At 35.9% G+C, this 16,347-nt stretch overlaps 1 protein-coding gene across 1 annotated transcript; it reads left to right on the top strand.

The window, feature by feature from the left end:
* Positions 1–15,259, top strand: DECR1 (2,4-dienoyl-CoA reductase 1). The gene is made up of 10 exons (XM_050317607.1): positions 1–88; positions 3,597–3,799; positions 4,736–4,793; positions 4,934–5,020; positions 7,395–7,542; positions 10,625–10,724; positions 11,919–11,991; positions 14,132–14,278; positions 14,594–14,656; positions 14,751–15,259. The coding sequence occupies exons 1-10, from the start codon at positions 26–28 to the stop codon at positions 14,808–14,810; spliced, it is 1,002 nt and encodes a 333-aa protein (XP_050173564.1). The 5' UTR covers positions 1–25; the 3' UTR covers positions 14,811–15,259.
* The last annotated feature ends 1,088 nt before the right edge of the window (positions 15,260–16,347 follow it).

Genomic DNA, 16,347 nt, shown 5'->3' with positions numbered 1-16,347 from the left:
CGGGCGCACGGCCCGACCGGGCAAGATGGCGGCGGCGGCGCTCGGACGGTGCGCTGTGCGGGGCATCGGTTTCTGCGGCACCGGCAGGGTAAGGCGGTCCCTGCGCTGCTGGCGCTCAGCGGGGGCTGCGGCGCCTCGGGGGTGCTTCGCCACCCCCTGCTCCGGTTTGCTGGGGCGCCCTTGTCCCGTCTGATGGCACGGCGGGCGTCTGCGGACGGTGCTACCCGCCGGGCTCTGCCCGCAGCCGCGGGGAAATCGCTCTTGCTCTCGTTGGGGCTGTGTCGAGGGGCGGCTCAGGCCGGAGCAGGGCTCCTGCCGCTGGGCTTGGGGAAACAGCCAGGAACCCCCCCGAGAGTGGGGACACTCCTCGGTTCTCCTCAGCTCCCGGCCCTGTCTCGGAGCCCCGCAGAGGCCGCGGCCCGCTGCCCCCGCTGGGCAGTTCCCGGGTCTCCCGGTGCAGGGCGGGCTGGGGGGGCGTTGCCGTCGCCCTTTGCCCCCAATACCAAAGCTGTTTGGGTAACGTGATTTGAATGTTGCTGTCCAAGCAGTGGTATGGGCTATCTTGTGACCGTGGTGAACTTATTGCAGCCTCCAGGGAGCCTACGAGAAATCTGGAGAAGGACTTTGTAAAAGGGCGAGTAGTGACAGGACAAGAGGGAATGTATTCAAACTGAAAGAGAGTAGGTTTATATTGAATAGAAACAGGGAAGTTGTCGATACACCCTCCCAGGAAGTGTTCAAGGCCAGGTTGGATGGGGCTTTGAGCAGCCTGATCTAGTGGAAGGTGTCCTTGCCCATGGCAGGAGTTTTGGAACTAGATGATCTTTAAAGTCCTTTCCAATCCAAACTATTCTGTGATTTTATGACTGGGGATTGCTGGAGGCCATTCCTAGTGAGTTCTTCTTGGGCACAGTGCTTCTTACCAGTGACTGCTTGTGTGTTTCTAGACAGCTTTCTGCAGTAATTTCTTCCACCTCCTGAGTGAGGATTGTTTCCTGGCTTGTCTATGATTTCGGTGTTTGTTGGGTGTTTTGGTTTTTTTTTTTTGGTTTAGTTTGGTTTTGTTGAAGCACTTTCCTGGCTTCTTTTTATTTCTGTTTGCACTTGAGACATAATTTAAAAACTTGACCTTAAATAGTAGAATGACTAAATTGAGTGCATCCTGTCATAGAAGCCTCTTGTACAAGCTAGTAATGAGACGATAGCTATCTTATGAAAAGGTTGCTGAATTATACGAACTTCACTTCACTGGCTGCTGGATTACAGTACTGTATTAGTCTTGGTGCAGTCTTCTGCCATCCCCTGGTATGGCCTGTTTCCTAATCTTCCTCCTTGGAGCAGAAGGAAAGCTGTTAGCATGATTTCTGCAGTGGTGAGCAAGACCAGTGGGGTGTGTCTGTCATTAACAGAGCGCCTGATCAGGGAGTCTCAGTACTGCCTAGGGGTTATGTCCCTATCCTGAAGGGAGTCCAAGTGCTGTCTTGATTTGCAGTCTCTGCCTTCAGCTGAAGTTCTCCAGGGGGAACTTTTCTCCTGAAGAGGGATGAGTAGGGAACTAAGAAAGTCCCAAGAGAGAACCTTCATACTTCCCTTTTCTGGAGGCTTAGTAATATTGTGGTACTCTGTCACAGTATGCAATTTTTTTAAATAGAATTTTTTAAAAAAATCATATTTTACAAACTTTACAATTTTGTTAGTAAGTGGCTCTGATCTGAAGAATTGGATTATTTCAGATAAATGTAATGTTCTTCACATTTTCCTTTTGATCTACTTGTGTTCCTCCGAACTACTTTTTGTTTGCTTTTTTTGTTTGTTTTTTAGTTTTTTTGACAAGCCTATTGCACATAGCAGAAGAGTCCAAGTCCCAGAAAGAATCCCTAAAGTACAAATGCTGTAGGACTTACCGCACTACTTTACTTTTGTGATAATTCTAGCTTTAGTTTGAGTTTTATTTTCGGAATTTTGTTCTACATAGCACCCACAACTCTTCTTCACTCTTAGTTTTTCATAGGATATTCTGAGTTGGGAGGGACCCACACGGATCATTAAGTCCTGCTGTTAAGTGAATGGCCTGTACTGGGATTGAACCTGCAGCCTTGGTGTTATTAGCATCACGCTTTAGACTCCATTCAATTGTCACAGTAATTCCTTGATTGTTCTCTCTGTTTTCACGTGTATTACTTATGCAGATGTATTACCACACAGAAAGATTCACATGAACACTTTCTCAGGCCAGATTTAAGCCCTATGAAACCCCCAGTGCATTGTAGCTTTGGCTTGTACAGATTAATCATCTACCACTAAAAATGTTATTTCTTAATTTTAGTGTTGAAAATGTTAGTAAATGGAATAATAAGTTGTAATATTTTTAGAATTTTAAAACAACCTTCTTCATGTCAGTCTGAATTGAACAATTATATGTTTTATTAGCAATATCATACGAGAGTAACCATTCATTCTTTCCTGAAACTGTATTAGAATTTCTTTTGTATTAAAATAAACACATTATGGCTCAAGTACAGGTTATTGTTAGAGAAAATAAATACAATTTACAGTCTTCTAATTTTTTGCACATAAAAAAGTCAAATCTAGTTTTGTCATACTTGGAAGTGTTTGCAGCTTCAGGTTAAGGTAATTTTTGTATTCTAGATAATAAGGGATTTCTGAATTACTACTGTAATGCTGCTGCCCCAAAACATTTAATTCTGTCATTTGATTAGGACTTGAGTTAATTTAGTGTTTTGGGATGCTAGAAATATCCTCTTGGCTGTTTTTGTTGTGACTTTCTTGGTGACATCTCAGATTTCTCAGTGCATTAGTGGGATGTTTTCTTACTGGTATAGTTTGCTAGGTGTAATATTGAATTTTCTTCTCCTTTCATGTGTGTTTTTAAACACATTCCAAATGTGTCTTTTTGCAGGGACCAATTCTTGAGAGGCTAATTTACTGTAAATGGTATTTCTGCTGGGACAGAGTTCGATGCTGGTAAACTAGCCTCGCTCAGTTTTGTCTGGGAGATGACCAATCAAACCAATCATTGGTTTGATTAGCAACTCCAGTACCAATTGGGACAAGTCTTGTGGAGTTTGATTCTGTCCCATTCTCCAGTAAAGAAGATGATTTTGTTATCTGCAATAGTAAAGGATCAAAAGCTTTTGAATTTGGAAATATATAAAGATGTAGGCTCAAAATCACATGGATTTGTTTATTCATAAAGTTCAGTGCAGATATGAATTTGAAACCCAAATCCTACTGGGAATCAATAATTGATTGGTAATTGTTTTCCACATGTTTTAGTAAAAGCTATAGATACAAAAATGCACAAAATAGGAAGAATCTTGGTTGAAATATTTTTTTAGTACTCTAGTTGCAGTGGAATATCTAAAAATAGCTCAAGTGCTTTCCTAGTCTAGTGTTAGCATCAAAGTGAAGGTCTGTATGTGTTGCTATAAAACAGTCTGGTCATTCATACATTCAGTTTATAATTAAGGCAGTTGTGGTTTGTTACTTCCACTGGCATAAGAAAATGTGATCTTGCATAACAGTCCTGTATACAGAAAGGAGACAAAACTGACTTTTCTCTTAATTTCTTTCAGTTTTTCAGCCGTGGGCCAAATGTGCTGCATCAAGAAAACAGTGCACCACAAGCTGCATTCTTTTCACCTCTTCAGAAAGTGATGTTGCCACCAAATACCTTCCAAGGGAAAGTGGCCTTTATAACTGGTGGAGGTACTGGGCTTGGCAAAGGGATGACAACAGCTTTGTCCAGTTTAGGTGCCAAGTGTGTTATTGCAAGCCGGTAAATATTAATGAAGATGTTGTAGAGCTTTCATTTAGTACCAAATACTGAATAGATCTGGTTTTTTCTTCATAAACTGGAAAAAGATATTCTATTTATTCCACTTCAGTGCACTTTCAAATTATAGTGTCATATTCTAGATTCTAGAAACTTGCAGATCCATCTACAGATGTCTGTCTAATTGTGTAAAAAACAGTAGGAATAAATAAACCAAATGCTTTTCCCTGAAAAGTGGGAACAAAATAATCAACCCTGAATATTAGACATAAATTCAACTAAAACCTTAAGGAGAACAAAAAATTGCAGTGGACATAATCAAACATTTTTAATATATTACTACAGGTGTTCTTGATACATATTTGAATCACAAATTGAGTTAAAACCATTCCTCTTCTGAATTTAATAAGAACCCCGGTTTTCCCTTGATGAAGATGATCTCTCTGTAGCTCTTTTAAGTAGCACTACAGTAAAGTCTAAAAAAAAAATCTCATTTTTAATCAAAATAAACAGAAGCATTGTGACATTCATCCAAACAGTGGTTTAATTAGTTTTAAACTCGATATGCATCTCTAATGAATGCTGATGCTAGTAGAGTAGTAGCTAAATTACGTGTGATGATTGTGCATTCTGAAAGAAAATCCTTTTTCTAGCTTGTGACATGCGATTAGCTTCAGATAGTCTCCTACTGTAGTCACTTCTGAGTTGCTTATAAGCAGCACTAACGAGAAATTACTTAAAGTTTTCCTTCAGAAAGTTATTGTCTAAACACAGTCCTAATCTTAAAGCTAAGTTTTTGTAAAAATCATCAACGTGCATGTTGCACAAACACTTTTTTTAAGTAATAGCTCATACTTGCTCAGAAAATTATGAGAGTTTATTAATCTGAGTGGTAATTGCATTTAACTGAAATAAGGGATGTTGTCTACTTATTTCTAGGAAGCTTGATGTTTTGAAAGGAACAGCAGAAGAAATTTCTTCTAAAACAGGGAATAAGGTAAATTTTTAAGGCATTGTGAATATGTTACTTATTATACTTTATAGAATTTTTTTGCATTTGTCTGCTTCTGTGGACTTGTTTAGCTTATGAATGACATAGTTTTTTAGACCTACAACTGTCTTTCCATTGTTATGCAGGTTCATGCCATCCAGTGTGATGTGAGAGATCCAGTTTCAGTTAAGAATGCTGTTGCTGAAACAATCCAAGTGGCAGGACATCCTGATGTAAGTGTTCTAGAGAAAGGGAAGAACTTCATTCTTCATAACTGAAAATACTCTGCATAGTAGGTATGAAGAAAACTACTATGCTAGAAAGTTAATTCAGTCTAAAGAGACACTAGACTGAACAGTGACAGTACTTCAAGGTAAAGTAGACATTCATAGTGAGACTGGTTACTCTATTCCTGTGGTTCTTAAAATACTTAGAGACCAGGTAGACTAAACATTGTTGTCTTTACTGAGGACTAACATTTTCTTTTAAACAGTAGGACAATTCTGATGGGATTCTTTGCATTAATTAAATGAACAGAATATTAAACCTTCCTGAAAAGGAGACTTATCTGTGTTTACTGAATTGCACCTGTTGCTTATTAACAGAATGTCTCACAAATTAGAAATGGAAGTTACCATAAACATCTTCTTTGATCCTTGCTTAGGCTTATTAATATACACAAAGGAAGTTCAAACTTGAAGACTAATTTCTCATAAAATCAAGAAAAAAGTCTTCAGCCAAGCTAAGCATCTGGTTTTTAATAGTTTGGCACAAAACACAGGGCTCTTTACATAAGACTCTGAGAAGAGTGGTCTGGTGGAGTCCAAAGGATGATAGGCACCAAATTTTGATTTGATTGTGAGATAACAACTTTGATCCTACTAGCTGAGAGGAAGTATGATGAGGCTGTTAACATTGTTGTAAAGGATAGTCAGATTTAAAACTGTTTACTGTAGATTTAGAATTGTTGTTATGTGTTCTGTAGACAATGTGCACTCACCAGGAGCTTCCTATAGATATGGTAGAGAAACTACTGAATTCTAAATATATTAAGAAATGGAGAAACTATTTCTTGCAGCTGTTTGCTATAACAGTGCTAGAAATTAGGCAGCTCACTGTCCCGATTCTTAGACAAGATACTCTGGGATTTTTTTGGCTGCTACTAAATGCCATTTTTGGCCAAAACACATTATGATCTCCAGATTTTAAGTGTGTGCAGAGAGGGGGGAGACTTCTTTCTGTATATTACATTTTTAGTACACCAGTAGTTTTCTGAATAAATACTTCCCATGACTTGTTCTTTACAAGCATTTACTTGCTCTTTAATTTCACATATTCTATGTGTTTAGGATAGACTGCAGAGTAAATTAAATATTCAGTTATTTTTATCCAGTTTTTCTTTTAGTGACAGACATGAGATGTAAATTTATGAATTCTGCAAGCCTGAGTATCACTCCCTGCCACTGTGCATGTGAGGTGAGATCTTAAAAATAGAAGTTAATGGCAGTATGATAGTCCTTCTAGCTTTGCTTTGTTCGTTCTGTCCCCAAGACCATTACTCCCAATTAGAAAGCAATCATTTTTTTGCCATGGATTATTTTTCAGTCCTGTATATCTCAAAGATTGTATTGTGCAGTCCTTAGTTCACTAGTTTTATTATTATGTCTTTGCTGTATTTATTCAGTGATTCAAATAACCACCTCAGTATCCTGAGGTATTTGGACTTTTTTTCCTTCATAACTCCAGGGAGACCTTTAAATTATATTTGCTATCTATATGTGTAATTTATGACTGTTGTATATTATTAGTTTTATATTCATGTAATATGTGCTATGCTCATGCAAACCTACAAGAATCAAGGTGCCATTCCTTAACTAATACACCATGTTGTTGTTTCAGCATATTATATTACTAAAAATACAGGATCTGCCACATAGGTTTTGGTTTAAAAACTGCTTATGTGATGCTTAGTCCCCTTAAGGAAACACTGTCTACTTTACTGGCTTGAAGGGCTAAGCAGATGATAAAGTGAAAGTATCCTCAGCCTAATCATTGTTTACAGAAAGGCAGGAAGTGAGGGATGTACCTCTATTAAGTGAAAGCTTTGTAGCAGTTGCTTGTGGCACACTGTATCACAATCTCCTTGTCATGACTGATTTGACTTTCTCTTATGCAACAGTCAGCCAATCCAGACTTTAGTTACCAAGTTGCCTGAACTTCTTTTGCTTTTATTCCCGTTCATCCATTATATTAAATATATGTGATGTTGGAACTTTCTGGGGACAAACTTTTCTGTTAGGATGCACTTGAGATACTGTGGAAAACAGAGATTTAAGTCACCCTCTACATTTACTGTTCCTCAATACGAAACTAGTAATGACAGTAGTTTGGAAATACAGCTCATTTTCTCTTACTGATACATATCTGTGCTGCAGATTTTAAAATTCCTGATGGATTATTTTCTCTCTCCCCCTAACCTCTGTACCTCATTTGATGAGGATATTTTTGATTTCATACCTGGAAACTCTAAGAAGTTCCTTGTAAATTCTTTGCTTTTGTCTCAGGAAGAGTTCTTTTCAGTTAACTCCCAAATTTTCCTTTTTTCAGGTTGTGATAAACAATGCAGCTGGAAACTTTATTTCCCCTTCTGAACGACTTTCTGCTAATGCATGGAGAACAATAACTGATATTGTGCTTAATGGTACTGCTTTCGTAACTCTGGAAATCGGAAAGGAGCTCATTAAAGCCCAAAAAGGTATCTTAAGCATTGTGACATGTTATTACCTACTTACCTTGCCTTACTATTGTTATCGTAGTTGGAAAAGAAATGCAGTTTTTAACATTCTTCTAGAAAGGAACTTCACTTTCAGTGAAAGCTGTATGTAAGTATCACACTGGCTAACAATTATTTCATTGTAGCATCAGGCCTTACAGTTGGATCCAGAGGCCATGAGGTTGAATATAAAAATGGGATTGCAGAGTTCTAGTTGTAAAATGTTTTTAAAACTAAAAAAAAAAAAAGACTTTGTGTAAAACAAATGCTGTTATTCCTTTTAAGTCTGTGTTGGATTTATTGAGCAACTGAACATGGGATATTTATTTAAATGAACAGCAAGTCAGGATATTCCCTTGAAATTTCCTCCTGCACTTAAATAAGTAAAATTTACAGCTGTGCTATTTGACTAATAGTGGTAGAGAATATTAACTTCGAGATAATTTGAGAAATAATTTCAAAATTGAAACCAGTGTTAGATTTTATTTTCCCGGTTGTAATTCTTAGTTCTAGACTACCTAGAAGTTTAATCCAGTATCATAGCTTTACCTTAAAAATATGACAGTTCTTTTTTTATACTATTTAGCCAAAGATTTGCTTTACCAGATTATTGTCTTTAAGGGAAAGATGATGTATGCTCTTCTGTGTTATATCATAGATTATATACAAAGAACCACTTCAAATTTTATATTATCTTCCAGTTACAAATTGAAAAACAATGAGTTTATTTTTTGATCAGAATTACATAATCTCAAATTCATTTAAAAGCAGTAACTATATTACAGTTTTCCATGTGCCCTCACTTTTGAATGTTGTTTTCTAGGTACAACCACTGTGTTTCAGTAATACTTTTGCATTTGCACTGTATTTCTCTAACCTCTGAATTAGTTGAATTTCTTCAAAGCTTCTCTCCAAAAAGTACTCACTGAGTTTATACTACTTAGTTATAGCAATATAAAGTTAATGTTATTTTGGTAGGTCTGTAACAAGTTTTTTTAGTGTATAGGTATGCCCCTCCTATATTTTAGCAGCACATGAAAAAATCATTCCATCATTCTAGTGTTGATATTCCCACATTAAAAATCCATCCGCAGTTCTGACTTACTATATAGTTCTAGCAGACCATTGTAATACTTTGCCTTATGGCCTTCCAGGTTTATGCAGTGTCCCTGTATAGTAATGTGAAATATGGCTTCAAACATGCTTTTGTCTTTGCTGTTGTTGAACAGAAAACTCCTTCCATCCTCATGTTTGGTAAAATTCAGAAGTTATTCACCTTCATGTCATCTCTCTTCTTTTCACTTCTCAGCTTATAAAATGTGTGAATTTCTTTTGCTATTATTTGCATGGCTTCTTTCTAGGGGATTCCATCTGTAAGTAAGACTTTTTATTTAAGGTTTTCTCTAAGACATATTTTTGCAAGTAAATCGAGTGTACCTATTTGTCCTCTCATTCTCCATTTTCTTACTTGATTGCTTTTTAAATTTTGAGCAGCTACCTTAGTTTCTGATGTGATGGTGATGATAATTAATGCAAATATTTTAGAGCAGCCTGTGAGGATACTATGAATCTGACAGTTTCTAAAACATTGGCACATCCTGCAACATGACCTACATTAAATATAATGTAGTAAATAATAAAACTTTTCGGCTTTTAGACTCCCAATTTTTACTGGTATTTAAAAGAATTTTTTATTCTGCTAGTGTGTTACTAACTTTTACAAAGTGGGAGAAGTTAATTGCTCAGATATTGTTCATTTCATGAATATAGGCTTTACAAATAAAAGTTGTGTATGAACTGAAGTGTACTTTAAACTTCAGAGCTGTAAATTTATCAGTTATTCTTGCATCTGTATTAGATTAATTTAACTCACCTCTACTTAACCTTTAAAAAAAATTGTGGTTTAATTCTGTGAAAAGTATAATTAACAATCATCTCTAAATAGCTTCAGAGTTATTCTGTGGTTTTTTTTCCTTGTGTTAATTTTTCTTTTCAGAGTCTCTCAGTGTAGATTACATTTTTATAAGCAGGGCCCAGGGTTTCTGGATATCTGCTGGCATTTCAATCAATGCTTGTTTATGGTTCTTTTTAGTTTCGTTTGTGTAAAGCTGTAATTTTTTACCTGAGTCTCTACTTCACATACAGTCTATCAGTGATGTATATTGTTTTAGAAATATCCCCTGGGTAGCTATTCTAATTAAATTACTTTTAAAATATAGAAAGTAGAACAGTTATTTTAGTTACTGTGGCGTAAGTAGTGAACTGTCATCCCTTGTCCTCCATTTCCTGGTTACAGGAAGCTCATGCTAGTCATTGGCCAGACAGTTAGAATTTGCAGTATTCTATAAAAGAAATATTAAATGAACAGTTGCAGTTTCTGTTATCTTCCAGAATGTTTTTTGCTAAATCTGTTACATAATACAGTATATAAAAGAAAGTAGTCTTTTTTAACAGTTTGTTGTGATAATGGAGAAAGTTATGCAGGTTAAGTTCGTAATAGGCTCTCTGCAGAGAAAGCTTCTCAAAATGTCTTTAAAAATTATGTTTTTTCTGTATAAACTTTTACTTGAGGCCTCAACTGTGTCATTTTAAGATTATGCCAAACCTAATCACTAATGCTAATTCCACACCGCCCCTCATGAATTGATGAAATTAGGGCAAAATACATGGTTACTGACAACTAGACTAGTGCAACTTCTGAAAAAACAATCTAATATCTTAGGCCTTCACCCCATACAGACTGTTTTGTGCATTAAATTCATTATCAGTAGAAGTGTGAGGCTCTAAACCTTTGGAGCCTAATCAATAGCTATTTACACTTACCTCAAACAATTGTTAAAAGTCTTGCAAAAGAAGGAACTGAAATAAAAAGTTTTGAAAACAAAGCTTCTGAGACTATATTTCTAAAATGCCTTTTCACAACTCAGAGTGAAATGGCATCCCTAACACTTGAGCTTCTAACTTCTGTACCACTGATGTTACTTTTACCTTAAGTTCAGAGTTTGATCTTCCTGTGATTTTTGTTTGGTGTGGGATTTTTTTAAAATGTGTTTGCAACTTCTAGGAGCAGCATTCTTGGCTATTACAACAATTTATGCAGAGAGTGGTTCAGGATTTGTGTTGCCAAGTGCCTCTGCCAAAGCTGGTGTAGAAGCAATGAGCAAGTAAGTAATATAGCAAAATGTGTGTTCTGGTTTTCACATCCTTGAGGTAGAGTAATTGGTGTGTAAAAATGGAGCTAGTTGGTATAATCCTCCTATTCCATTGTACCACAAAAGATCCTTTCAAGGTCCAATCTTACCTTAGCAATATCTTAGTATGCTGACAGTTTCTTACAGAAAACAGTATTAACTGTTATTATTGTGATAGTTTCTATCACAAGGCAAAGATACAGACAAGTAGGACTACTACTACTTTTGGCAAGTTCCAAAGTTTCAGTTTTAAAGAGTTTTGATAGTAAGATTCTCTTGTGTTCTCATAGGTGAACTAGCACTTTAAGACAGTTATTAGAGGAACTGTTCAAGGTCTATAGTACTTTGCATGTTCTTCTGTCTCAGGAAAAGATGTGCTTGCATTTGGTTGTACTATACTGTGGCTTCACCTCTGTTTAGTTTCATCAAGAAATCTGTTTCATAAAACTGTTTTAAATTAAGGTCTGCAGTTATACTTAATTCACAACAGTGTTGTGTAAGGTATTCATGTTACTCAACAAACAAGAATTTCTCTCATTATTAACTTCAGGCTAGTCCATAGCACATAGATCTTCCTCTGCACTTCAGCAGAAGGAATTTAACAGTTTGGCAGCTTTCTGCTAGAAAAGTTACTGCTAGAATGCTTTATCCAAAAAAAAAAAAAAAGGAGACCTGAATAATTGTTATGCAGATAAAATGTCATAAAGCAAAATCATTCTAGCGGTCCCATTTTAGAATGTATCCTCTGTTTAGTGTTATTTCAAAACATGCAATGTTAGAGCTATGTTGAAAATGTTGGAAAAGTATCCTTGTGAGATAGTCTAAATGTCCAGAGAAAGATGATGGCCTAACAGTTGTTTGTCAAGGAATTTAGATGCTGAAATCATCTGTTTTCAGGGGAGAAAGACTTACTCCTTAATGCTGCTTTATCTTTGGTGCATCTATTAAATCAATATTCCTATTTGTGAATGTGATTTTTTTTCCTTCTCTGAAGTGTTTTTGTTAAGAACAGGAAAAAACCCTTTAAGTAGAAATGCTTGTTTCAGGAAAGTTCTTCTGTGTTTTTTCTGAATAGGATTAAATATTGTGTTTAAAATAATAAAATAAAATTTTATATATAAAATATTGTGTTTAAAAGACTGATGCATTCTGTTAATGAATTTTTAGGTCTCTTGCGGCTGAATGGGGTAAATATGGCATGAGATTCAATGTGATTCAACCAGGTCCAATAAAAACAAAGGTACATAGCATGAAGTAAAAAACAGCCTTGAATATGCTTTGTAGTACAGACTTAACTTTAGCATAGTCTAACCTTTTCTATAGCTGTTAAATTCAAGTATGATTTCCTTAGTAGTCAAGACTGTGCTGGAATATTGAACATGCTTCTCAGATTTTTTGTAAAATAGGATTTCTTGAGTTTCAGAAACCTACCACTGCCCTTTGTACTACAGCTGATATAAAGTGAACCTTTTTTAGTGTTTCAAAGAATTTGTGTATCAAAATACTTAATGTTGATTCTTACCAACTCTTCGTACCTAGTTTGTCAAGTGAAGTGAATTTGGACTTGTAGTGAAGTGCCTGTTTCTGCCTGAACTACTAATTAATTATTAGACAAAATGTCAATTCCAAAATCTCAGAATCTCTTTAAGGTGTATGAGAACAGAATCTCACTAGTTTTTTTGAAAATCTCAAAACTAGAAAAACTAAGTCGGCAAGGAAACGAGAACCTTTGATGTGAGTGGAAAGGAGGACTGGAGGGTTTGAAGGAAGTAATCCAGACCAGCTGGAACAGGAAGAATAAAGAAAGCAGTCCTGCAGGAGGAGAGAGGAGGATCCGTTTCCCATTGAATCAAATTATTACAATTATGAGCAGTAACAGCTAATATAATGGTATTGCTACTACTTGTAAAATGTTTCACAGTTTGTTTTACTGTTCTTTTGGGGGTAGGGGTGCAGAGTTGCTTTTGTGTTTACCTTTTTTTTTCTTTTTTTTTTTCGTTTTCTCCTCAGTTTTAGATATGCTGTACAATTTTGTTAAAACTTGTTTGACTCTAAAGAAAAACAAGTGGTAGAATCAGCAGGATTATAAGAATGTTGAAATAGATAAGATCAAAAGTCCTCCAGGTCTTGCATGTTGAAGATTTTTAGGCAAGAGTAGAAGAAAAACATGTAATGACATTTCTGCTTGTGTCATCAACCTCCAGCATTCTAGGGAGTTTGATACAGTTGGTGTCTCTTTGTATTGCAATTATCTTGGTAGATTTTATTCTTCCGTTACTTGTCCTGTTCCTTTTTGAATCCATATAAATGTTTGTCATCCACTGTATCTCATCGTGAGATCTCTTCATTTATAAATTCTCACAATTTTTGGCAAGTTAAGTGCTTTAAATGTCAATATTACTACCTCCTCTTAACGTTTCTCATTTAAATGAATAGTGTATAACAAACTTGAGATACTGTGTGTTCTTAATAAAGTACTATATTTGTCATACTGGTTCCAAGTTCAAATTTCCATGAAAACATAAAAGGGCTTTACTTAAGACAGTGTATTGCAAAATCAAGGCTTTCTACCTTAGGGTCTGTATCCATTTATTTACAAAATACTGTTGTTAAGTCATGATGGGAAAAGAAAAAGGCATACAAACTCAATAGCATTAAGTTTATAAACTGGCTTTTAAAAATATGACAACAGACAAGTTAAATGGCATGACTATGGCTGTATTTACATAAATTACAGGGTACTTTAACTCATAACTTCAGTAACTTAACATAAATATTACTGTTACTTTCTTCATATTACATTAGGTGGGTTTTCCTTGTGAATTAGGCAGGAAGAACAAAAAAAACCTTTCTATTATGCTTGCCATTTTAAGCTATTCAAATACTAAAACTTCCAGTGGCTTACTTTAGTTCTAGCAATTGCTGCAATTTAACTGAACTTGATTTTTTCTTTTTCTTTTCCATTTTATTTACTCTGTCATACATAATTTATTTTTGGCCGCTTTCTTTCTCTTTTCTCCCCGATTCCTCTCCCCTGTCAGTGCAGCAATTTTGAGCCTTACTTATTTCTTCAAATGTTTACCAAGGGTGCTTGAGAAATAAAGATCATTAATCCCATATGTGTTTCACAGATAGATGATGGTTGAGTATCCTAAAAGTGTCAGATTCCAGCTTATCATCCTCAATATATAAATATCAGTGCAACAGGGATAAATTGTTTTCTCTTTCCTACTCCCTACTTGTTCATGCTACTGACAAAGAGGGTATAGATGGCTTACAAATGTTAACTTCCATATCGTGTCTGTGGAGTCAAATCTCCATTGGATTTTATTTTCTGGTGTAGTTGTAACTTTTTTTCTTGTGTTTCTCTTAATTCTCAGGGTGCTTTCAGCCGCCTTGACCCAACAGGCACATTTGAGAAGAAGATGATTGAGAGGATTCCCTGTGGTCGTCTGGGAACTATAGAAGAAATTGCAAATCTTGCTGCCTATTTCTGCAGCGACTATGCAAGCTGGGTTAATGGAGCAGTGAGTTTTGGTTGATCTTGTTTATGCAATTAACTCAATGATGGTGTGAGTTCTGCTGATATTATTTAAAGCACTGGTTTCAAAAATGAAGCAAAACATCTTACTTTGAAATCCTTTACAAGTATTATTCACCTTTTAATTGTAGTGCATGATAGTTAGTACTCTTAAACAGAACTTTCAATAGTGAGTGAATTGCATTATTTTGAGCATGCGGTTTTCTCACCCAAATCAATAAAAATTACTTTCACAGTTCATAACAGGGGAAGACTACAGAAAACCCACTATTAATAAATACACTGTTTATGTTTTTTCTAGGTAATTAGAATGGATGGTGGAGAATATGTTTCTATGGCAGGAGAATTCAATGATTTGAAAAGGGTATTAATTTCCTTTCTTGCTATTTTACATTCAAGCATTCAGATGTGTAATTATTATATGGAATTCCAATAAAATGCTCTTTTTCTTTTATTAGGTTACCAAAGAGCAGTGGGATATGATGGAAGCAATGATTAGAAAAACAAAAGGCTCTTAAAGTGCATAACTATATGGTGGAGATCATTGGAAATAAACCACTACTTTTTCAATAATACTTATAAATAACCATTTGAGAAATAGCCTTCAAAATCTTTTGTATGCTAATTTTAATAAAATATTTTGAAATCACTGTATTTTGAATATAGCTTGTATATTTTTCCCATCTAAAATGTAATCTGTTGCCAGTAGCGAACAACAGTTGGTGCCTGAAATTTTACTGTTCTTCAGATTGTCTTCCACAGCCATGGTCTACAGTTACATTTTCTTTTTTTTTTTTTTAAATCTTTCAGAAGATTTTTTCCTCAGATATGTGCAAGTGTCTCTTAATATTGTAATTTTAATAGCATTTCAGCAGTATCGTAACAGAATGTGATTATTAATCTGAAGAAGAAAACCCCCCAAAATTAAGTCCTAATCTTCACACTTCAATAAAAAGTCCTAAACTTATGAGTAAAGTTTCAAGTTATTAGCAGGACTAAATACACTGAGATGGGATGTAACTCCTGTGGTTTCTTACAAAATCTTGAAATGTCTAACTGTCGTGGTCTCATCTTTTGTGACATTTTCAGTCTGTTAATTAGCTTATGCTGAACTTTAAAAATGGCATTTAAGGACATGAAATGCCTTTCTAAGGAGCTCATTCTTTGTCATGATTAACAGTGTTCTTGAAAATGAGGAACTAAAAATCATTTGCTATTAACATATGTGTGACTATGGAGTCTCTCCATAAAAAGTGGTGTAGATAAGGCTGGTAATGGACATTTGGTAAATTGGGACTGAAAGTGTTGCTACCTCATTTGTTGAGATTTGGAAGAAATCCCTAGGTTTCATTTGCATTCACAGACTCGTACTAAAGAAACCTTAAGATGTCATTACCTCTGTATCTAGTGAGCTTGTCCATCCCAAATAAGCAGGTGATAAAAAAATTGCTGTTCCTCTTTTAGTATTACTACATTTTCCAAATTAGGGAGTTGCCAGTTATTTTCCTTCGTGCTTCAGACAGTAGTTGGAATTCCTCAAAGAAATTATCAGACTCTGGCCTTTACAGCCTGAAATCAACGCCTTGCTTTGTTTTTGGTGTTTAACCAGAGCTCCAACCTGTCTACACACACAAGTGTGGACTTAGCTTTGTGTGCTTTGAGACTCAACACAGTGATTTAAGGTCCAGACCATAGAAGCAAGAATGTCTTCCTCCAGGTGCTAGTGGTGGTAATGTATTTTTTCCTTACAATCCAGGACATACTTATATGTACCAGCATCTGACTTTGAAGTCACTTGATTGCCTTATTACAAATTGGAAGCAAGGAAGTATGTGTTCTGCCCAAAGGATGGACTACGCTAGTGCAGGCTTCCATGTGGCAGCTTTCTCCTGTGAGCGATGGTCCCGTGTGGGATTGAATAGCATATCTAGCAGTGATAATAAAACAAAGCAAATGTGTTTATCATAGCAGCCTTCAGGTGTCTATTGAGCATAATGCAAAGCGTTTTTGTAGTATCTTGGGTTTGGTAGACCTACTGTCAAGATTGAATTCTGA

This window comes from Myiozetetes cayanensis, unplaced genomic scaffold, assembly GCF_022539395.1.
Source record: "Myiozetetes cayanensis isolate MyiCay16 unplaced genomic scaffold, myiCay2020 scf1, whole genome shotgun sequence".
Classification (NCBI taxonomy): Eukaryota; Metazoa; Chordata; class Aves; order Passeriformes; family Tyrannidae; genus Myiozetetes; species Myiozetetes cayanensis.
The sequence above is the reverse complement of the archived record's forward strand: the minus strand, read 5'-3'. Positions and strand labels throughout refer to the sequence as shown.